The sequence below is a fragment of the Colletotrichum karsti genome, assembly GCF_011947395.1.
Source record: "Colletotrichum karsti strain CkLH20 chromosome Unknown Scaffold7, whole genome shotgun sequence".
NCBI classification, from domain to species: domain Eukaryota; kingdom Fungi; phylum Ascomycota; class Sordariomycetes; order Glomerellales; family Glomerellaceae; genus Colletotrichum; species Colletotrichum karsti.
Window position 1 is genome coordinate 612,645 of NW_024065907.1, and position 22,734 is coordinate 635,378.

At 53.8% G+C, this 22,734-nt stretch overlaps 6 protein-coding genes across 6 annotated transcripts; 3 read left to right on the forward strand and 3 right to left on the reverse strand.

Moving 5' to 3' along the window:
- Positions 1-884: 884 nt before the first annotated feature.
- Positions 885-1,623, forward strand: CkaCkLH20_03002 (uncharacterized protein; the record flags this gene model as incomplete). Its single annotated transcript, XM_038885721.1, has 2 exons — positions 885-1,164; positions 1,238-1,623. 2 exons carry the CDS (start codon positions 885-887, stop codon positions 1,621-1,623), a joined length of 666 nt encoding a protein of 221 aa, XP_038748920.1.
- A 2,134-nt stretch (positions 1,624-3,757) lies between these two features.
- On the reverse strand, positions 3,758-4,387 carry CkaCkLH20_03003 (uncharacterized protein; the record flags this gene model as incomplete). The annotated part of the gene is made up of 1 exon (XM_038885722.1): positions 3,758-4,387. One exon carries the CDS (start codon positions 4,385-4,387, stop codon positions 3,758-3,760), a length of 630 nt encoding a protein of 209 aa, XP_038748921.1.
- An 811-nt stretch (positions 4,388-5,198) lies between these two features.
- Positions 5,199-7,882, reverse strand: CkaCkLH20_03004 (OPT family small oligopeptide transporter; the record flags this gene model as incomplete). The annotated part of the gene is made up of 4 exons (XM_038885723.1): positions 5,199-6,151; positions 6,206-7,103; positions 7,229-7,522; positions 7,631-7,882. 4 exons carry the CDS (start codon positions 7,880-7,882, stop codon positions 5,199-5,201), a joined length of 2,397 nt encoding a protein of 798 aa, XP_038748922.1.
- Positions 7,883-9,786: 1,904 nt separating this feature from the next.
- CkaCkLH20_03005 (glutamate decarboxylase) lies at positions 9,787-13,258 on the forward strand (the record flags this gene model as incomplete). Its single annotated transcript, XM_038885724.1, has 3 exons — positions 9,787-10,062; positions 11,499-11,737; positions 11,791-13,258. 3 exons carry the CDS (start codon positions 9,787-9,789, stop codon positions 13,256-13,258), a joined length of 1,983 nt encoding a protein of 660 aa, XP_038748923.1.
- A 671-nt stretch (positions 13,259-13,929) lies between these two features.
- On the reverse strand, positions 13,930-14,457 carry CkaCkLH20_03006 (RNAse P Rpr2/Rpp21/SNM1 subunit domain-containing protein; the record flags this gene model as incomplete). The annotated part of the gene is made up of 1 exon (XM_038885725.1): positions 13,930-14,457. One exon carries the CDS (start codon positions 14,455-14,457, stop codon positions 13,930-13,932), a length of 528 nt encoding a protein of 175 aa, XP_038748924.1.
- Positions 14,458-15,131: 674 nt separating this feature from the next.
- CkaCkLH20_03007 (ATP-dependent rna helicase sub2) lies at positions 15,132-17,097 on the forward strand (the record flags this gene model as incomplete). The annotated part of the gene is made up of 4 exons (XM_038885726.1): positions 15,132-15,357; positions 15,916-16,326; positions 16,377-16,995; positions 17,049-17,097. The coding sequence occupies 4 exons, from the start codon at positions 15,132-15,134 to the stop codon at positions 17,095-17,097; spliced, it is 1,305 nt and encodes a 434-aa protein (XP_038748925.1).
- Between the last annotated feature and the right edge of the window lie 5,637 nt (positions 17,098-22,734).

Below are 22,734 nucleotides of genomic sequence, written 5' to 3' on the forward strand. Positions count from 1 at the left end.
CTTCAGTTTGGGGAAACAAGCTTCGAGAGCGTCTACTACCTAGATGTAAAAAGTCCCCTGAAAAGATAAGATCATGCTGGCCTCACAGCCCTCTGGCTACCTCAACCAGGGCTGATTGAACGAGATCAACGGCTTTCAGGTTCACTCAGAGAGAAGAAAGAGACCCTGTAACAAACACTGCCTGCAGTACAAGCCCTGAACATTGGTTCTTCAACTTCCCTTTCCAAGCCAAGTGTAAGCCCGTCTTCCTTGGCACCACCAAAAGCCCGCCATATGGCCACGATCTATCGACGATGAGCAGCAATCAGCGCAAATGGGCGAATGACGGCTGCCGCCAAGACCGCTATCTCGCCCCCGGACATATTCAGCTCAGCCTACGTCCAATACCACCACACTCCAAATACCCTCTTCACCTCCACTCTCGTCAGCCTGTTCACGTTGAGCTTGTTTTTCTAGCGTCATCCGGCGACATGCTCCTTCTGTTGTGATTGTCCAGTTCGAGCTGACGGGCGATGGATCACCAAGTTGGAATGCGTGATGAGGTATTCCTTAGCCTCCTCGGGGAGGGGTCCGCCAAGATACAGGGCTGATCAAAGTCCGTCAGACTGCATTGCCGTTTCAACCAACGGAACGGGAAATATTGGGATTCCCCTCGTGCCTCCAGACCACCTTACCGCACATGTAAGATTGAAAGCGCCCTCTCTTATTTAAGACCTTGGCGCCCTCGTCCCCCGAGCACGAGAGAAGGCTGTCGTATTTCTCTACATCCCCTCATCCAGCCGTGTTTGTGTGACGATTACCACCGCAATTTGCTCCAACCCCAAAAGCCACACCCAACACATAACCGCACGCACAACATTCTTCTCACCGCAAACGCGACATTCATGGCCTTCATCCTCGACCCCCGCACGCCCAAAGGCGGCGGCAGCAGCGGAGGCCGAGGCAGCTCCGGCGGCAAGTCCTCCTCGTCGAAGGGCTCAAAGGGCTCAAAAGGCAGCAAGAACAAGTACAAGGGCACGGGAGGCTACGTCGGCGGAGGCGGGGGAGGAGGAGGAGGGAACAACGGGTTTTCACACCTGCCCGTCTGGGCGCGCGTCCTCATCATCCTCGCCATCATCTGGTTCATCATCTTCCTGATCGCGCTGGGGTACTACGTGACAAAAGGTAAACCCCATTCTGTCTTATTTCTATGCCGCCCGGAGTTCGACCGAACTGACAACAATACACACACACACAGAACTCAAGCGCAAGAAGGACGGTAAATCCTTCCGCCTAGGCCACGTCGTGGGCCACGCCCTTCTCGTATCCACAGGCCTCTGGCTGCCCGTTTGGATCTACAAGAAGTTCGTCGGGGGCAAGAAGAGCGAGAGCGGTTCCTACGCCAAGATCGAGGAGGGCCACGGAAAAGAGGGCGGCGGCGGGAATAACCACGACTCGTGGTACGGCGGCGCAGGCGGCGAAAACAAATACGACGCCGGCAGCCACCCGCCCGCGCACCGTCCGCAAAGCCCGAACCCGGCCCCGCCCCCGACACAGACCGGCGCGGCGGCGGATTACTACAACAACATGCCTGCGCCGCCTTCGCATACGGCTCCCACCCAGCACCCGCCCCAGTACGGTTAAGTCGGTTTGGGTTCCAGGATGATTGATCTGTTAGATAGATGACTGGCGCTTCTTGTTCTTGTGCTTTTCCTTGTCTTTATTAGTGCGATACCCAATTTTCTCGAGTCAGCGTGTTTGCGATTACTACTAGTACATATCAAGATGAAAAGTTCGGTGAGCGCATATAGATCAAACGGAGTTGTTTATTAGCTAGATGATGAAGTCGGTTCTATCAACATCGCTCTGGCCCCCGTCCTCTCTGGATTTGACTACCTCATCACCCAACGACTCTGCCAGACACCGATTCCCAAGGCCGTTTTCGCCACAACTCGTGTGCGGTTTCTCTGGCCTACTGAGAAGCGCCAAGTCCTTTCGAAAAACCTGGGTCTGCAATGCTGGCGTGGATCTAAAGGTGAAGAAGGCAAGCTGCCCAAACTGACCGCTGAGCGCAGAGTGATAGACGCGGCACGAGTCGCCTCTTTGAACCTGCATTCTGGGCTTTCTCGATCAAACTGGTGAATGGTCAGTACTACGAAGAGCCCGCAATCACAGAATACTCAGTCTCCCCTCCCCCAACTTAACGATTTCCAGCAAGCTGCTGCGTCAAGTAGCCGAACAACTCGTCTTCTAAATCACCGGCACGACACCCCTCTTCGCACGAGCCACAGCAGCAAGAGAATTATCTCACCTTCACACGGCGCCATACAGTCCCGCCTCTGAACCTCTGTTTTGTTCATTTCTTCGGCGGGTTGGAGCTCTCCTGTCCACCGCTATCAGCCCCGCCCTCGGTCCCATCCTGCGTGTCGGTCTTTATCCCGGTGGTGTCGTATGAGCCTCTTCCCATTTTGAGTGGTGGAATGTCGAGCGATGCGAGCCGCGCTTGTTTGTGCTTTTGTGTGCGTGTGACTTGAGATGGATGCCAGGCGTCACGACGTGGGATGGTGTTGGATATTGGTCAGTTTGATAATTGTGAAGAAAAGAAGCTGTCGTCAACTCTGTGGTGGCAGAGGAAAGAACGCCGATGTGGTGCGATGCCGTGTGGTCTTAAATGCTCTGGTCCCGCCGCTTTCTCTTGCAAATGACATGGTATGGTTTTATGAGTTGAACACAGTGAACAAAAAATAGAGTCCTCGCTGTACGCGTCCCGGGACAGTGATGAAGACATGAGAAAGGAAAATCGTGACTTGGTAAAGTTTCTTCCCGCAAAATGTTCAAAGAGGATCAAGCTGAACAGACGAGCCCTTGCGAACGCTGCGTTGCTTGTCTCTTCTTTAAACCAGAGTCTGCCAGACTTTTTGCTATGTGTCAGGACAGTCGTTTTGTTGACAGTGGCGCGCAAAGGGGTCCAACGTTGCGGAAGTTGCTTTCTGTTTGTCTTCCCTCTATGGTGGGTTTCCCCGGGTTTGTCTTTGTCTGATTTACCGTTGTTCCAGAAGGGAATCTTTGTGTGTTGGTAAACAATCCCTCCTACTCTGGGGTTTTCAGGAATAGGAAAGTGACCTTTGAGGGGTGGTTCTTCTTCACCAACTCCTGCCAGAATTTGCTTTTCTGTCTAGGTTGTTTAACCTGAGAACTGAGATGATAGTCTCAGAGTAGCCATTCCCCAGGGTGAGACACCAACGATCGTTCTTGTTGGGCCAGGAATTATTCCTAGTCATTCCAGATCGTTGATTTTCGCCCATTGTCTTCCTAAAATGCCATTCTTTCCAGACAATGGGCTTCTCAGACCCGGAAACATCGAAATCTGCCCCCGAGACTGCAGATGAGCTGGACCGTATTGCCTCGCAGGCTTGGGACAAGCCACCAAGTTCCCCTGGATCGCGATCTTTGGATAACATATAAGGGCCCAGCACTCCTTCCTCGGTGGAAATATGCCTTGACCCTCGGCCGATGATTGTAATTCCTGGATCAGAGGGCGTTGGATTCCGACTTGCCCCCTTCCGTGACGGATCAAGACATACGAATCCCACGACCCATCTGGCTTGACGAGCCCGAGAGCCTCGTACGAGAATGAGCCTCATTCATCCGAAAAGATCTTCGGCTCATCTTACCACATCTTCGGAGGTAAACAAATTGTTGCTTACCGGCTTCACGGAAACAGGCCCAGGGGGAAGAAACAAGTCGTATTAGGTAGGTAAGAATACTCGCAAAAGTTCTACTGGTCCTCTGGGCCCTGCCAAGGTGCCAGATCACTGTCAGTCCCGTGTTCCATGTCCACACTTTGAACCCACTCCTCCGTCCTGCGTCTCTTTCCGTCCATGTTCTTGTCTTCATTTTCCTCGTCCGGAATCTTCTTCACCTTGCTCACCTTCTTCTCCTTGGTCTCCTTCTTCGGAGTATCCATGTTCTCAGTATTTCCTCCGAGTACTTTGGCAATGAATCTTCGAAAACGTCCCTTCGAAGTCCGTTCCTTTCTCTTCGGTCGCCTCGGCTTGTGCTCCCTCTTCTTCCGTTTCGGCTTGGGCTCCTTCCTCCTCCGTCTCGGCATCTTCTTCGGTGGCAGCTCGCTGCTGGTCTCGGCTTCCTTTTTGTCAAGATGCTGTTTGTAGAGATCGCCGTACATTTTGTAGCGTGACTCGGCCGCATCCATGGTGCTCTTCCGAACGTCTTCCAAGGACATCTCCGTCTCGTCATTAGCCACGGTTGTGTATTCGCCCGGAAAGAAGGTCCCGCCAGAGAACTCGCGCCGACCATCGTGTGGTGTGAATCTCTCGTGTCGTATCGAGTTGTTGCCTAAAGAACTGGCCCGCGTATGGCCCATGGAGCTATCCCTCGTATGCACCATGTTCTGATATGGTTGCAAGTCTGCTTAAGCACAACGGCGTGGACGTATATGAGCAGTCGCTGTCTAGTAAGGATCTGATGTGATGGTATGCCGAGCAAAAGGAGAGTGTATCCAATAGCGTTTGACTTGAGGAAGATCGTGCTTAATCGACATTTAGCTGTCGTTACCGTTGAAAAGTGTTTGGAAGTTTGCGATGCCGACGAGATGGTTATAGGGAATGGACTACAAAAGTCCCGATGAACAGTCGTGATGCTGAGATGGGTCTTTAGATGCTGAAGGTTGTGGGCTGGCGAAGAGAGGGGAGAGGTATACCTAAGTAAGGAGATGCTGGAGATCAAGAGATGACAGAAGAGAGTCGAGGATATCATTAGGATGGTGGTGCGAAGACCAAGAACCTGGAAGGAGCCGCAGCTCGTCTCATTTCATTGAAGGGCAGGCGCTTTGGCTTCCAGGTTCCGTCGCTCCAAGGCAAGAGCACTCAACAAGTTGTTGCCGGAGGGAAAGAGTGTCAACTCAAATGGTCATGTGTATGGCACTCGCCATTTCAGTTCGCCCTCGCCAGTCCCCGAGAATAACAGTCTTGATAATTCGTTGATTCATACTTAGATTTAGAAACATGCAAGCAACTTCGCAGCGAGGTATCATCAGCCGTACAGACAACCCTCGTTTTTGAGCCAAGCATCCAAAAGACTCCATCCTCCCAAAAGGCCATTAGACCGTGAAACGTACAATGAAAACCACCAACTCCTAGATCCTGGGCAAACCAAACATCATTATTATAGATCTCTGTTGTCGACACGCTCCCGGCCATTTACGGCCACGTGCTGGGCCCAATCGTCGTGCCCGGCGGGACATGCGTCTTGATGGCTGTGCCCTTCCAATCCATTGTCTCAAACACATCTACGTTGCCCCACCACTGCGGCGGTTTGGCCGATGTGAGGTACAACGTGAAGAAAATGATGAGCGTGGCCACGATAAGGCCGCAGTCGAGCGCCGCGGAGGTGATGTAGTTGTACTGCAGCCACCAGCCCGTGTAACGTCGCTTGACGAAGAAGTTGAAAAAGGTGCCAACGAGAGCCCAGCAGAGGTAGATGTAGACACTGGCGGGCGGCAGCCAGCCTGAGCCGCCATACAGCAGAGGCGTGTTGACGTAGCGCCAGATACTCTTAGGCCACTTTCGGGCGAGGAACCAGGTGATGATGGGAGTGATAGCACCAACGAGCCAGAACCACTGAAGAGAGGAGTAGAGAGCGTTTCCGGAGAACATGCGAGCGGGTCCGATGGCACCCCAGATGATGGATGCAGTGAAGAAGACGCGACCTCCAGGACAGGTGTAGTTGCTTGGTTGGTCCGGCTGGCAAACATCCGGAATGGCACCGAGAGCCCAGTTCATGACAGCAATCTGCACGATTGCAGACCACAGCGAGGCGACAAGCTGAGAGGCGAACATTGTACGAGGAGGAACCTTCATGTAGTGGCCGAGCTTCAGATCCTGCGCGAAGTAGAGCGCCTGCGACATGCAGATGTAACCGTAGTTCTTGAACATCATCATGGCAAGCGGTCGGCCGGGCACCATGTAACCGATGATGAATTCGGTGAGGACATTGAGACCGAGCTGGATGTTGGTGATAGCCTGCACGATACCAATAGGGATGAGCCACACGACGGGAATCATGATACAGACGACATAGGCCCAAGCAGGGAAGCCTGTGGGCCAGCCTGCCACGACGCCAAATGAAATGCTGATCATGACGACGAAAAGGGCTGGAAAGCATGTTAGCAAGAGCGAGCTGAGTTGTGAATACGATAGTCACATACCGAGATACCACCAGTCCTCAGCGTCGCGGTATTTCTTCATCAGGCGCATGTGGACATCATCTTCCTGGTGTCGAGCCAGCTTGAACTGGCCCCAGATCTCGGTTCCGTGGTAGAGAACGACGTGAACAACGACGGCAGCGACGGCAGCAAAAGACAGGGCGTATGCGAGGGCGAACTGAGTAGGCAAAAACAGCGGCGAGTAGGCGTTGTAGGCGGTCTCGTTGAACTGGAAGTTGGCGTCGAGAATACGAGAAACGTTGTAAACTGCACCGGTGTTGTCGAACGACTCCGAGCTCTGGACGGGGAAGTAGTTGGAGTACCAAGTACCGGAGAAGTGGATGCCCGAGGAAACAACAACGAAGAAGATGAGGATACCGGCAATGACGTTCGCAATGGCGTGAAAAGGCGGAATCATGGGCGAGGTCAAGTATCCCGAGATGACGGTCCAATCGAACGAAATGGGCATGAGACCGTAGCCCGATAGACCGCCGAACACCTTATTCACAACTTCGTTCTGAGGTGCCACCCAGCAAATCCAGGTGAAGTATGACAGGCCCTGGAAGATCCAGCCGGGGAACCAGTACCAGACAAAGGCGCCGCTGCCGACGATGAGGAACCAGCGGTAGCGACCAATTTTCCAGCCGTTCGTCTTAGAAGGGTCCGAGCCCGAGTGGTCGTGGAGGGTGTAAAACAGAGCGCAGTTAACCAAATTTGACGGCCAAATCATTGCGGATGGCCAGACGAGAAAGCGCCTTGCCAGGCCAGCAAGACCGTAGCCAGTGCAAAGAGTTGTGATGCCGAAGAGCAATTGGAAAGCCCAGCCAAAGTGCTGCTTGTAGAAGAGCTGTTGCGCAAGCAACACATCCGTCGCGTACAGAACACCACCTCCATATGCAGCCTGTTGATGTTAGCCCTATTCTCCTCTGGGTCTGCTTGGCGCTAAGAGATCTCGAATCTTGGCTATCGCACCCCCATGAAGTGGAATATTCGAGACCCAGCCGGCTCACATCCTGAGGTACTTACATTAGACATGGCAACAATAATGACGTGCTCCTTGAAGTTGAAACGACCGGGCTTGAGGTTGAACTTGATGCCAAAGACATTCTGCTCCTTATCAGGCATGATCAAATCCCAACCTCGGCCCATTGGATATGCGATAAGCTGGACGACGTATGTGGTGATTGTTACGCTGGGATTGCGCAAAGAAAACAGCATGTTGACACCAGAGCCGAGAGTGCAGAGCAGCATGCCAATAACCCACGCGCGAATCGTGTTGGCGGGCAAATCAACATCGTAATTCCGTACCACGGCGCGGACCTTTACACAATACGTTAGCGACTTGAACCATCTCCTTACTCTGCTTGCCCGCTCTTCCCCCTGGTCCTGTCCACCCTCTTGCGCCAGAAAGCGTTGCTTCGCACGTACCTCTGGATAAGGCGAGTTGTCCTCCATAAGGGCCTGCTCGATCTCCAGACCCTTCTCGGCATTCCCCGTAGCGAGCGCTGCGTCGACATCGTTGAGCTCGTCGATTGGCATGTTCGGATCGAGCTTGTGCGCCTTCTCGAACTGAGCCAGAGCCTTCAGCGGCTCGATGCCGGTGGCCTCGGCTTCATCGTCGAGGGCGGGGTACGGCGTGATCTCCTCAGGCTCGCCGCGCTTGCGAAAAAAAGACGGCATCGTGATCGGTGGGCGATGGCGTCGTCGCTCCCTCTCGCCTTCGCTCTACTGTCGACAGAGTAGATTGAAAGGTGAGAGAATACGGCGCCGATTGCGGATGGGCTGAAGGGCGACCGACGAGATAAGCAAGAGGACGAAAAGAAGGCCCCAAGGCCGCAACAGGACTGGGGACAGCGGGCGCCAAGGGCTTTTTTTCCCAATCAAATCAACCGAGAAGATGGCGGCGACAGTGGTGCCGGTCGGCAGTCTGTCTGCAGGCTAAGAACTCGACGTGACAAGGACCAAGGTAGATGATAGATTCAGCCAGCCAACAAGCCAGTGAAAAAACCACACCCTCCGCTGATCACCGCGAAGACGCAGTTCTTCGGCTTCTGGGGCAGATTGTCGGTCTGGTTCCTGGAGGGTCTGCTCTGCCGCAAAAGAGCGCCGAGTACGCGAGGAGCCGTGGAGGCAATGGTTCGGTGTAACCAACGGGATGAGGTGACTCTTTTTTTCCCTTCCAACCTCTCTCTATCTATCTCCCCATATCAGCGTGGGTGTGGGCTCCTCTTTGGGCCTCTCGGGCGACGCGTTGGAGGGGGTGCCCGGTCAAGGGGACCAGAGAGATTTCGGCGCTCTAGCGTGCTATCACGACACAAAAAGCAGCGGCGACAGCCCGCAGCTCCAGCGGCCGTTTGTCGACCTTCCTAAATCGGGGTAGTGACATCCGAAGTGGCTGTGGATGAGGCGAGGGGGAAGAAGAATGGTTCGCCGGGGTGTGTGTGATGGTGACATTGGCGGACGACCTAATGGCTGAATGGAATTGCAGACAGCTGGCCCGCCCTTCTAGCACGTCTTTAGGGTCCCCCGGGACCGCCTGAATTCTGACTCTCTCAGTTGACGCCTCCGTGGCTCGGTTCTCGATTTCGCGGGCTAGGAGAGGGCCTTTTGGGGTCTTTTGGTACCCTTTGTCGAGGAAACATGGAGATCAGCAGATCACAAAGCCGCCGGCTTTGCCCCTGTCACCAATCCGGGAGTTCTCAGAGACTGATCGTCCGAAGTATCGATGTTTAACTTGAGAGAAACCAGATTGGCGAATCAGCTGCAAACAGCGTAGTGTCGTCCGAAGTCTACTGCTTTTGCTGTCAGCGTCTCGAGCCGGGCCAGCCCGACTGACGACGCATGCTAAACTCTCCTTACGAATACACACAATCTTCCAGTGTGCATGGATATTGGACATTGCGAATGGATGTTGTTTCTCCTGCTGTTGCAGTGTTGCTGGTACTTTGGTAGTGCCATTGCTACCCGTCCATCGGCCTAGCCATTGCGCGAGACTTGGCGAGTCACCGCAATTGGACATTCTGTGTGATTGCTCCGTATCAACGAATCACCAGCCTTTCTTTCAGACAGGAAGAGCTGGGCACGCCTGGGTGTCCTGGCTTATCTTCGAAATCGAATGAGAGGGCCTGAATGGCAGCTGGGCGATCCTGGTTCTCGTTAACAATCTTATTTCCGATGAAGCGGACTTCCCCGCAGCCAACCCCCTGCCAAATCGACTGCACTGGGGCCTCAGCTTCAGCGAGCGGAATATCTCGGCCCGCGCAGCCCAGCTCGGGCCCCGCCCCCGCCGCTCCCGAAAACTGCTATTCCATTGCACCTCACTTGTTTTGGATCTTTGCTGACATAATGTCCACTGATGAGAACTCATCTTCACTGGCCTTTGGTAGACTAATCTCAGAGTTAGGTGGGCAAATCATTCAAAATGCTGCAGGTGAGATACTTGTTGAGATTTTAAGTGCATCAAATGACTGAAATTTTGGTAGCTATGAGAATAATTACGGTAAAGAAGGGACTACCTTTACTGCTGTACCCTGACTCTGCAAGAGAGCACAGTGACTGAGAGATGAGCCCGCCTGAAGTAGGCATTGGCATCCGGCAAGCCACTACCCGGCGACACCGCCAACGATTTACAAATTCGCAGGGATTTCTCATACGATGAAATCGCCGATGAGATCCAGCCTCGTCTTCTCGACGACGAGTACCAGGACCCTCGCGTTCTCATCGCCACGTCCAGGCCCCCGTTGAGCAGACTCCAGGCCTTCTCTAAGGAGATTCGTCTTCTTCTCCCAACGGCCAAAAGCGTGAACCGCGATGGCATGACGCTGAAGGATCTCGTCCGCGTAGCAAATGCTACCGGACGGGTATTTGAGCATCGCGGGACACCGTGCTCTCACCGTGTCACATCTCCCACGGCCCATAGTCTTCACAACGTGAACACCCGCTACGATCTTAACTCGCTCCGTGGAAACATCTCCGAGAGCTGCCCCCGTATGTGGATTTTGAGATCAGAGATGGCAGGGTGGAGTCTAAGGAAAGCGATGTTGAATGGCAGATGAAGCGGTACACACGAACGTCGGGGAAGATAACGGTATTATGATATAGTTGTGTGCGAAGGAGTCTAGATAATACAGGCTGTCACCGGCGTAAAAGAATTGTTTTTGATACCCTGGATGAGAGGTCGGTCTTCGAGAGCTGATGTTCAAACGGGGAAGTACAGAATCGCAAACGAGAATGAGGATTTTTCGTGAACAATTTAATATTGCCTTGAACTCTAGAACGCACCAGCAATATTTATGAGAACTCCGCTGAGGCATAACATAGCAACACGATGTGTTATTGTCGACGGAGATAGGTATCTGTCGTCTACCGGTGCTACTGCGCACTTGCAGTGCCAAGACGGGACGGGATCCACCCGTCAGTGGAGGGGTCAAGCGGCCAGATTCCCCGGAGACGCTGACATGCAGGCCCCGAATCCAGGCCGCAGCTTTCCCAGATGCCAATGCCGTCACTCGGCTGTCCCTAGCAAAACCATCCGAGCATCGGCAAGTTTTCATCCCACGGGCATCATTTCAGCTTTCAGCTCTTCAGGTGGAAGTCATAGCTTCAGAGAGCCGTCCAGTCATCACAGCCAAACTTCAAGCCGCTTTCCGACGCAACACGCAATCATACAGCAGCACCAGTGCGCCTCAAAAACACTCCCGCCCCCACCGGCAAAACCGGCACTGCTAAAGCTCCACGCGGCAGCAGAGCTTCCATCATAGCTGTCTCTGGCCTTGGCAGAGACCCCAGGAACGGTCCTCGCACTACCTATCGGACGGTGCGATCCTTCACCCACCTTGACGTATCGCGATCTCTTCGGCCCGTGGACGGCGAGTCGGGCTAGGTCTCTGTGGGCTGAAAGATTGTCTTTCGTCTTCAATGCATTAGCAAATTTGCGACGATTTCGAGCCACAGCGAAAGCTCCGCGCTCCGCTCGGTCTATGGTATGTCGTCATTCATTCCTCATCATCGTCCCTGGTAACCGCCCAGTCTGTTTCCACATAGCTATAGCTAGCTGTATGATGATGAGCTACTGGTTGGTATTTAATACTCAAGGCGATGATCCCCCGACCTTGGCAGACTTTGTTTAGACATCAATACATCTCATCTTGAATCCTGGACGAGACTTTGAATTCGAACTGTGATACCCCATAATTAGCATACTATTATACGAAACAGCTTTCACAATGCCTCTTGCAAGCCACGTTAGTCACTCATCACAAGCTCTCAAATCATCTTCAGCTGACAATTATAACAGGTCAACCCCGAGGAGATCGTTCAACGACTCCAGGCATCTCACATCACGCCCCCCGGACACACCAACCTGCAAAGCCATGCCACCTCCGCGCACATCCATCCCTTCGACTCCCGCTATACCTCTCAGATGAACATTCCCAAATACAAGATCCCAGAAGAAGGAGCACCCGGAGACACCGTCTTCCAGATGATCAGGGATGAGTTGGACCTCGATGGAAAGCCCAACCTCAACCTGGCCAGGTCAGCCACTGTCCTCAATTGTCGTGGATTATCTTTGAACTAACAGCATCAAGCTTCGTCGGCACTTTCATGGAGCCCAACGCAACCCAGCTCATGCAAGAGAACCTGGCAAAGAACCTCTCCGACGCAGACGAGTACCCCGCCATGATGGAGATGCACCAGCGCTGCATCTCCATCATCTCCCACCTCTGGGGCGTCCAGCCCGGCGAAAAGGCCATCGGCTCCGCCACCACGGGGTCTTCCGAGGCAATCCACCTCGGCGGTCTCGCCATGAAGAGGAGATGGCAACAACGCCGCAAGGAGCAGGGCAAAGACACCTCCAAGCCCAACATCATCATGGGCTCCAACGCCCAGGTCGCCCTCGAGAAGTTCGCCCGCTATTTCGACGTCGAAGCGCGCATCCTCCCCGTCACCAAGAAGAGCCACTACCGCCTCGACCCGGCCCTGATCAGAGAAAATATCGACGAGAACACCATCGGCATTTTCGTCATCCTCGGAAGCACGTACACCGGCCACTACGAGCCCGTTGAGGAGATCTCAAAGATCCTCGACAAGTACCAGGAGGAGTCCGGCAACGACATTCCCATCCACGTCGATGCCGCCTCTGGAGGCTTCATCGCTCCTTTCACGCATGCTGGCGTCGGCGACGGCGCGAAGTGGAACTTCGAGCTGCCCCGCGTCAAGTCCATCAACACCTCCGGGCACAAGTATGGTCTGGTGTACGCGGGTCTTGGCTGGATCATCTGGCGCGACGAGTCCTACCTCCCCGAAGACCTCATTTTCGAGCTGCATTACCTCGGTGGTACCGAGAAGTCTTTCACTCTTAACTTCTCACGCCCCGGCGCGCAGGTGATTGTCCAGTACTACAACCTCATCCACCTCGGCTTCGAAGGCTACCGCTGCATCATGGAGAACTGCATGTCCAACGCGCGTTTGCTCGCCCAGAGTCTCGAGGCCACGGAGTGGTACACCGTCGTCTCCGACATCCACCGTCCGGCGCCGAACAAGGCTGCCAAGGGCGCCGTGAAGTCTGCGGTCAACCAGGCGGCTTCTGCCGTTGGCGGCGGTGATGCGGTCGTCGGGGAGACTTCGGCCGATTACGTCGCCGGACTCCCCGTCGTGTCTTTCCGTCTGACGGATGATTTCAAGAAGACGTACCCGCACATCAAGCAGGAGACAATCTCCCTGATGCTGCGCGCCCGCGGGTGGATTATTCCCAACTACCCCCTGCCTCCCAACGAGGAGAAGATTGAGATCCTGCGCGTGGTTGTGCGCGAGAGCATGACGTTTGACCTGCTCGAGAGGTTGCTGACCGACATATCGACTGTGACGGAGACGTTGATGGAGAATGATGAGATTGATCTGCAAGTTTTGAAGCACCACCACCGCCGCAACAAGGTACGCGTTAAGGGCGACGTGGAGAAGGAGGAGAAGCACAAGAAGCAGAAGGGCGGCGCCGCGAAGGAGCTTGGTAAGGAAGTGAGGAAGATGGAGGATGGCATCCACCGTGCTGTATGCTAAGCATGCTATATGACTGGGAAAGTGGGCAAAAGGGGAGTAGATTGATGTTTTGGATAACGGGCACAAAAGCGATTTTGATATTAATGACACTTGGTACTTGCGAAGCAAATTCATTGCGTCTTGGCGTATATTGTGGCTGTCTCCAGTATCAGACAGCTGAGTGCTTTTACTGGCATAAGAATCTTGAAAAAAAAAGTAGGGTACACTGCGAAAGCTCCGTTGAACGTGTAACACCGACCCATATACATGTTTCTCGGATGTTGATTGAAGTCCTTTCGGTAGTCAAGTCTCATCAGCTGGCTGAATGATCGTGCCCATACAAATGAGGCGGCTACTAAATGGCCACTCGCTAGCCTCGAACTGTCTCTGATGGCCGTGAGACTGAGCAGTGGTAACCGCCGTAAGGCTGCAAATACGCCCTCATTCGCGATTCTCTAGCAGGAAGCCTGCACATTCTTGTTAGGGGATGCTTCTTCCGTGTGCTCCGGGGAATTATACCTTACTCAAACTTGATCTGCCAATCGAAACGGCGCATCCTCTGATATGCTCTTACTGAGGCCTTTACTGAGGCTTTCTCAAGGGCTCCTACTACCCTCAAGGCTCGGCGGTGCGGCAGTGACTCTAGGCCAAAGACCTGGCAATAGGTGAAGCCAACATACTCGATGACCACCTCATTCACCACCAATTGCCTGTTGAGGTGCCGTGTCTGCCGGCTGCGTCATTTCGACATCTTTTCCCACATCCTTAGCCTCACGGAATGGCCGTCTCTTCTGACGGGCGGCATTCACTGGGAAGCGCTTGACATTGCCGCACGCTTTGCACTTGGTGACCATGACGTCCGCCCACGGCTTCTTGCCGCCCTTGCTCAGGTTCTCAACCGTCGTAGAGCAAGTCTTTCCCTCCACAAGCAAACTGTCGCAATACTTGCACATCATCTGCTTGACTGCCGGGCTGGGGCGAATCTGAGCCTTGAGAGAGACGGCTCGAATGTCGGAAACGAGGCGGCGGGCGACCGTTTCGCTTGCTGAGTGCTTGCCCCGGTCAGCCTGAGCATTATCGTGGGGCTCCTCCTGCGATGTTGGGTTTGAGTTGGGGGTTGTCGGCTGCACCGTCGACAAGTAACAGGCGGCTTGGTGCAGGTAAGATACCCTGGTATACATGTGCCGGTTGGGCAAGCTTTCGGTTTTTGCCTTTGCCATTTTCGTGACCCTGCGGTTTGTCGAGCGTTTCAAAGGGCGAAAAGCATTACGTTGCGAGCAGAGTCAGGCTCTTTAAACATTGAAGAGCAGAAAAAAATGACTGCAGGGGTTTCTCCATCAGATGGGTGTCCGGTGTTCCAGGCTCTGGGTGCAGGCTCCAGACCCCAGAAGGCCCAGAAGGCCCAGAAGGAAAGTTAAGCTTACTGTGTAGAGTGACCGCTGACACTGTCTTGGATAAGCGGGTCCGAGTCACATGATGTTGCTGAACTCAGCCTCTCACTGGCGAAAGCTTTTGACCTTCCGCGCCCGCCTCACCTTTCGCCTTTCGCTTCCACGTCTTCCTGGATCTTCCACCTCAACCACAAGGCAACCCATCCCGCCTTCCAACCTTGCGCAACCCCCCCAATTACCATCTGCATTTAATCCTCTTGCCTGCCGCGCAGCTTTTTGACTCGGCATCGCGTTCCTCCTTTTTTTTCTACGGTCCATCCTATACCTTTTCGACTTGTCCTTTCCAACACGCGAGCAGTAGCTACCGCGTCGTTTCCAACCGACTTCTCGTCATCAGCCCCAAAGCTCGCATCGCCAGCCTTGGGTTCTTGGTTGCGACATAGCCTTCTCGGCCAGTTTTTTTTCGATAATCTCTAGCCACGTCACCACCAGTAATCGACAACATGTCTGCTGAGGAGGATCTCATCGACTACTCCGACGAGGAGCTTCAGACCAACGAGACTGCGGCCGCCTCCAACGGAAAGAAGGCCGATGCTGCCGCCGCCGGTAACAACGTCGACAAGAAGGGCAGCTACGTCGGTATTCACTCGACTGGTTTCCGCGACTTCCTCTTGAAGCCCGAGCTTCTGCGCGCTATTGGCGATTGCGGTTTCGAGCATCCTTCGGAGGGTCAGTCCTGAGTCTATATACCCTAACCCATCATCATCCCCTCCCCTGTCAGCAAGCGTCCGTCCATCTCGCAAGCCCAAAAGCCATCGAATCGCCATCGAGGAAGTACCGAGAAAGAAATAAGAAGAGATACATACGGGAGCCAGCTGGATGTCCATCTTTGTACGGGCGATGCTCGACAATCCACCGGTGAAAGGTGGATTATATTGCGGCCGTTGAGGGGAAAGCGTGACAGCACCCCTCTTACCGCACGAACACTGCGGTGTTTTCGAGTACTCTTTTCAGTCGCAATGGTGCCGCCGGAGCTCTGTCTCTCGACCACCCGGCGACTTCCGTGCCACGTTCGCGAGTCGCAACGGCCGCATTTGCGTTGCCAGCGCCGCAACTGTGCTCTGCCCGGCCATCGTCATTATTGATCGATTGGCGTCTTTTGTCACGAGGGATGGGGGGTTATTCGACTACACATGGCTTCTTTGCGCAGATGGACGGGCATTTTGCACGCCCTCTACGTCACTTCTGCTCTTGGAACAAATATCTAACATCGGCGCGATCCAACAGTCCAGCAAACCTGTATCCCCCAGGCTCTCCTCGGTGGAGATATCATCTGCCAGGCCAAGTCCGGTCTCGGAAAGACGGCTGTCTTCGTCCTCACCACCCTGCAACAAGTCGAACCGGTCCAGGGCGAGGTCTCCGTGTTGGTTATGTGCCACACTCGTGAGCTCGCTTTCCAAATCCGCAACGAGTACAACCGATTCAGCAAGTACATGCCCGACATCAAGACCGGTGTCTTCTACGGCGGTACCCCCATCCAGAAGGATGTCGAGACTATCAAGAACAAGGAGACCTGCCCTCACGTCATTGTCGGCACTCCCGGTCGGCTTAACGCGTTGGTCCGCGACAAGGTCCTCCGCCTCGGCAGCGTCCGCATCTTCGTTCTTGACGAGTGCGACAAGATGCTTGACCAGATTGGTGAGTTCCAACTCACTCGCACCGGCGAACTTTTCAATAACACGTACCAGACATGCGCCGTGACGTCCAGGAGATCTTCCGCGCCACTCCCACCCAGAAGCAGGTTATGATGTTCTCGGCCACCCTGTCCGACGACATCAAGCCCATCTGCCGGAAGTTCATGCAGAACCCCACCGAGCACTACGTCGACGAGGACACCAAGCTCACTCTGCACGGTCTCCAGCAGTACTACATCAAGCTCGAGGAGCGCGAGAAGAACCGCAAGCTCAACGAGCTCTTGGACGACCTTCAGTTCAACCAGGTCATCATCTTCGTCAAGAGCACCCTGCGTGCGACCGAGTTGGACAAGTTGCTGAGAGAGTGCAACTTCCCCTCTATTGCCGTTCACTCCGGTGTCAGCCAGGAGGAGCGTATCCGTCGCTACAAGGAGTTCAAGGAGTTTAACAAGCGTATCTGCGTCGCCACGGATGTCTTCGGCAGAGGTATCGACATTGAGCGTATCAACCTGGCCATTAACTACGATTTGCCCGCCGACGCCGACTCCTACCTGCACAGAGTTGGTCGTGCTGGTCGTTTCGGTACCAAGGGTTTGGCCATCTCTTTTGTGAGCACCGACCAGGACCAGGAGGTTCTGAAGGCTATTGAGAAGCGTTTCGAGGTCGCTCTTCCGTAAGTTATCACATGTGTTCCCATCACACAGCTCAGACTAACAAGCTTGACAGTGAGTTCCCCAAGGAGGGCATCGACGCCAGCACCTACATGGCTTCCTAAGCGAGCCGCGCGGCCGTTTGGCAGTTCAAAGCTCGTCGGTGTTTTTCTTCAAGGGTTCTGGTTTCGGGAAATTGCAAAATTTTGGTCGCTGGTAACGCACATGAACAGTGGCCATGAGGAAGAGATAAGGCTGCTTGCGCCGTGCAGATGAGAAAAGTCTATTGGCCTGTATTGGCTTTCAATTTGTACAGAGTAGTTACAAGGGGAATCAAGACTGGATCACCGCGCTCAAATCGTACGCCGATATGAATGAAGTACTGTGATGCGCTGTTTGACCTTCTCTAATCGTGTGCCAAGTTGCCTCTCAGCAAGTGAGAGGTCCGTCCTGATCGATAAAGTGATGTCAGAAAAGGAATGGTCTACGCATGAAGAAAGGGTTACTGATCTTAACTGACTGTCCCCTCAGTCACAACGCTATGCGCCTTTTAGTGACGCTGGAATCTCGGCGGTGGAGGAACGGCGAGATGACATTGATCATGTCGTGTATCGGGAAACCAGCAGGTTCGCTGAAGCCGTTGCGTTGGTTGGATCCTCGGCAAGCGGCCTGCCCCCGCGACCCGGGACGCCCAGTGTGATGATACACCAAGGCCCGTGAGAGCTTTGGCGAGTAATTCAGAAGTATGATCTGCGTTCTTATCTCTCAGTAAGATGTCAGATGCGTTCAAGTTGCTTCTGGGCAGGATGCCGCAGGCCAGTTTGTTAGCGAACGGCCCAGGTTGCGTGTCGCTCGGGCTAGGCAAAGGGTTTCGAGGATGCTCGCTATGAGGGTGAAATTGAAAAACGATGCTGAGGCCTTCAATCAGTGTACTAAAAAGGCCGCGGCCTTCCCCCTACGTCCTCAGGGCACCTCTATCGGCGTTCAAGTTCTCTCGGGTCCTTCCCAGACGCAGGGCGAGAGCGATCACTGTTCCAAGGCTGGAAGTGGCTGGCGGGCGGAATGTATCCGGGGGCATCAGATCCCACGAACGTTCCCTCAAGACAATTCCAATCCGAGTCTTGTTCACGAATGGGGACCGAGGAGAGCCCTCGGGCTCGTCAACACTGCGGTTCTGGTCATCTGAATCTGGGGAAAGCTGGCGGAGTGGACGCAGAAACGCTTTCCACGATACCAGACCAGAGCAGGGCACCAAGGAGGGAGGATCTCGAGCGCCGAGAGGCTTCGACTTTTCAACGGCTTGGAGGGTGTGGTTGTCGCTTTTCGTGTTTTCAGGATCGTTTCCCATCACATTCGTGAGTTCTTGGAGCTTTTCTGGCGGGGCGACATTGCTCGTAGAGAAATCATGGGTTCGGGGTTGTTGTGACTCCTTAATAACGATTTCGGGCGTCATATATCTGGTCTCGAGTCAAAGCTGAATCCAGCGCCATACCAGGTAAGTCTTCTGCGCCCGGGGTCCCAGGTAATTACTGCTGCAACGACGATAACCGTCTGCAGTGCTGGAGAGTTGCTGTAGCAGTTGGCTCGTCGCAATGGCTAATGCCACCAGGCCAACAACGAGTGCCACGAGGGCGATATCTGCCTCGTTGTCAGCCATTCTGCCAGTTGAAACTATGTGGGAAGTCTTGATTCTATACTCGATCAGCCCGGCAAATTCCGAAGTCATCGATACTTGATCAGGGAGCGATGCTCACGATCAGACAAAAGTCGTACTTCTTACGATGCCTTGATGCCAATGTGACAGGAACAGTTGTAGTGGATCAAGGGAATATGGGAGTTATTGAGAGAGGCACCTGGATTCTTTATTCTTGCTAAAATGACATTGCTACTGAACGGTTGCACTGCTTACTCGCGAACCTACCGTGGCTGGCCAGCCTAACTTGCTAAACTGGATACTACTACTGGGCGCAGGTGAGCGTCAGGCCATGACTACTTCAACGGGTTTATGAATGAAGAATGATGGAGAGCTGAATGCGTGGTATTTGTCGTGAACAGCGGTTGCACGACAGCGATGCGCGGTCTGAACCAGCCTCTCAACCATGTCGTGAGCTGGGTGGTGGCATGCAAAGTCGTTGCGAGACCAAACTGAAGTGGCTACGATTCGCCGGCCTTCGCGCCCGAATGATGACCTATGCCCTGGCGTTCGATTCTATTGGCGGCGGGATTTTCTACGTCAGCCTGATCTTGAGTTCTCATCTTTAGAATACGCGCTGACCGGGCAAGTGTTTGGCGACATTGAAGAGCGGTAGCCACATGGGGTATTGCAGCTATCGTCCCGGGGTGAACTGGATCGAGGAGTCGCAGTGGTTATGATAACATTCACTCTTTGCGTTTTGTCTGCAATCTCTCATAGTAACGTGAGATGCAGTTTTCGAAATCAGACGTAGGTTTAGCATGTCTTCAAATCGTTGAAAGGTTGTACAGTCTCAAGAGTCTTGGTAGATCGTAGCGTTGGAAACATCCTGCTCCAGGCATATTGTTAACGGTATAAGTTCAAATACCATCATTGACCTTAATCCCGAAGCTGCGAGAGTGAATAGATGCGTTCTGGCCTCGACCATTGTCGAAGGTTCTTGAGCTACGGACCGTGGCCATTACGTAGACGATGGTAACCACACCTGGAAACCGAGACCTGGTCTTCACCAAGCAGAGGACCATCTAGCAGCACGAGGTCTACGATGTAACAAAAGTCGACATACCATGCAGGTAACTGCTGATGTTGCCCCCATTGTAACTCCAAATAGCTTTCACGAAAGAAGACGACAACCCAAAACTCAACTGACTTTCCAGTACTGTGTTTCCGCAGCGTAACGTTTGCAGAACCACTCGAAGGGCAGTCTCGACAACATGTTGCTGCTGCTATTCTATCGGCTTGGGGAAACGCAATGTAGACTTGGACAGGTCCATGTCCATCGTGCAGACAACTCTTTGAGTTGAGATAGTCGGAGCACTACAGGTAGTATCCTGGATAATATGACTTCACCGTCTACGATATCGTTGGCTACCTCACTCAACCCCTGGCTTCTCCGACATCATGTCCATCGATGTGTAGGCATCACGTCATCTGGTGACTTGCTCATATGCCATTCTTTTCCCCATTGGAAAGTAGCATACCCTGCCGTGTGAGTTGCTTTGACCTCCCAGTTTAGTCTTCCAAAGAGATACTCTGAAGTTTGAGCGTGAACCACGGCGCGAAAGACGTCCCAGCTGCTCAAGTAACCAATATATCCATCTTTTTGCTCGGCATTTCACACATGTGGTGACATACCCACAACTTTTCCGTGCCGAAAACAGATAAAACCGATCTGTCCGGAACAACTCATCATCCTCGACACCCCCATTCCATATCTCCATCACGACTTCCAAAAAACCCAGCAGCAACAGCACGCCTAGACGGACACCTCCTCCTACTCCATCCCTCAACCACAAAACAAAACGTTGCTCAGGTCTACAGAACCAGACTGGATGACGTTTGAAGCCATCTCGCCTCCCGAACAGCGATATATCCGCCCTCATCACAACCAGACACGTCAACAACATCTCCCTCCATCACAACCAGCCACCACTAACACGTCGCCCGCGCCCAACTTTCCCAGCGGCGGCGGAGATGAACCGCCTCCGGTATGACTCTGATCACCGCAAGATCACACCAACCGAAAGAGTCAACCGGCGAATCGAACAGGATAGATGGAACTTGACTCACCACCCAGACTTCAACATTGCATCAGTCATCAAATTCACTTTTCACGCACGTCAAACCTCAAATGAGCCAACATGCCTGTGCCTGCCTGTCTGTCCTGCCCCAGCATCCGTGACCAAAAACCGTGGCGAGCGGACGACGCACCACATAGCCACGATGATTCATCCGCGGGAACAAAACCCTTCAGTCATTCTGATCTCGAGTATGTGGCCAGTTCTCTGCGGCGAGGAGTCCTTGCTGCCTACAGCCAGGAAAAAAACTCTATGATAGATATTCAGAAAGAACTAGGCAGCCCTCGCGGCATGTACCGGAAGCACAAGGTAGCTGATCATCTGCGATTCAGAACTCACTGACTGGTCATCGTGGCGATCGTATGGCAAGTTCACTCGGCATGTATATTCAACAACGCACGGGAAGATCGCAGCTGCGGCATCGCAGCCAGGCAGGCTGTCTTGGAGGCAGGCCAGCCCGTCTACCTGTAAGGCTTCAACGATCCCGAACCAGAAACAACGCGATCAGCCTCCCGGCCTGACATGATGCATCACCCTAGCTAGCCCAAGATCTCATCCCGAAAATGCCCTTCCATCACCTTTAATTCCCATCTCTAAAAACCTCTGCAACTTCGACGGCCGGGTACACCAGCCTGATCGCCAAGCAGCCTCAGAACCAACACCGTTGTCGGAGAAATGCGTCATCGCAGGGCTGTCTTTCGCCTCAATCAGTCAGCCCGCTGAGAGAAGCCCTACAGCCTGCCTGACATTCTGCACATATCCAGCCCGGCCGTCTGCCGCAACACACTTCACCGCGGGGCTTTCTACAACAAGCACATGTGTGTATCCATCCGTACGTGTGCGGCAGGGCAATCAATTGCCCAAATCCGCCATCCAGCCTACGTATGTGGCTTGCATGTGTCCAAGCCAGTCCGGCCCATGTTAGCCCGACACAGCCACGATGCCGCGCGGGGCGAGCCCGGAGGCTGAAGACGCAACGTCGGCACGAAAAGTGTGTGCTGCGGCCTACGAAATTCGAATCTGCAATATGGCCTCTTTCACTAAATTGCAGAAGACCCTGGAAACTTCTCAGAATAGGGCGCGATGAACCCCTACGACTGAGTCGTGCAAACCGAAATCTGGGGCAGTCAGCCCGTCACGCGGGCGCGCTCGGAATGGCGCAAAGCGGGCAACGGTTGCATTTTGCGGATTCTCCCCCATTCCATCCACTTGGACAGATAGTGTAGGAAGATAATGACCGACTCGTTATCGTTACCGTTAATGTTTATCGATACTATAAATTGTGTGGGAGATAGGAGGAGAGGGGGATTTGAGGAGTCATTGCGCTAGATACGCCGATAGACTGAATATCGTGACCGGTGGTATCATACTCACGACCCACGGCTTCGTCCACACGCTTCGCCGATGCCGGTGTCGCCGTCGCGTCGTCTGTCTACCTGGAATCGCGCACGAGCTGCAAGAAACGCGGCGTGTTGGAGCCAGGGGCGCGCACATCGTGAATGACGACGTGACTTGATTTAAGGCCTGCCCGGTCACGTCTCGACGACCAAAAGAAACGTCTCCATATGTTGGCCAATGGATGCCGCGAAGGAAGTTCGGTCTCGGTCACTTTGCGATTGGGCAAGCGCCCCCGTCGCGGCGGCTGGGATTATCGTCAGCAGGCTGGGGGCCCCGTTAAGCGAGGGATCTTGAAGATGAGATGAGATTCACGCCCGAGGACTCATGCAAGGCTACCGCCTGGCTGCCTGCGTGAAGAAGTGAACAATCGGACTTGGACGGATGGCTGGGTGTGTTGTGTTGGTGGTTTCGGTGTGGTCATCGCCAGGCGACTGTTGCAGAAGAACCAAAGGGGACCAACCAAACAGACCAGGCCCCTCTTCCTGTTCCCTTGGTGATGGTGGCCTTACGGGCCACGGCGAAAGAGTTCGCAGTTCGCAGGCGGGTCATCGGTGGATGACATCCAATCCATGCTGCTGCCTGCGCCAGTATGG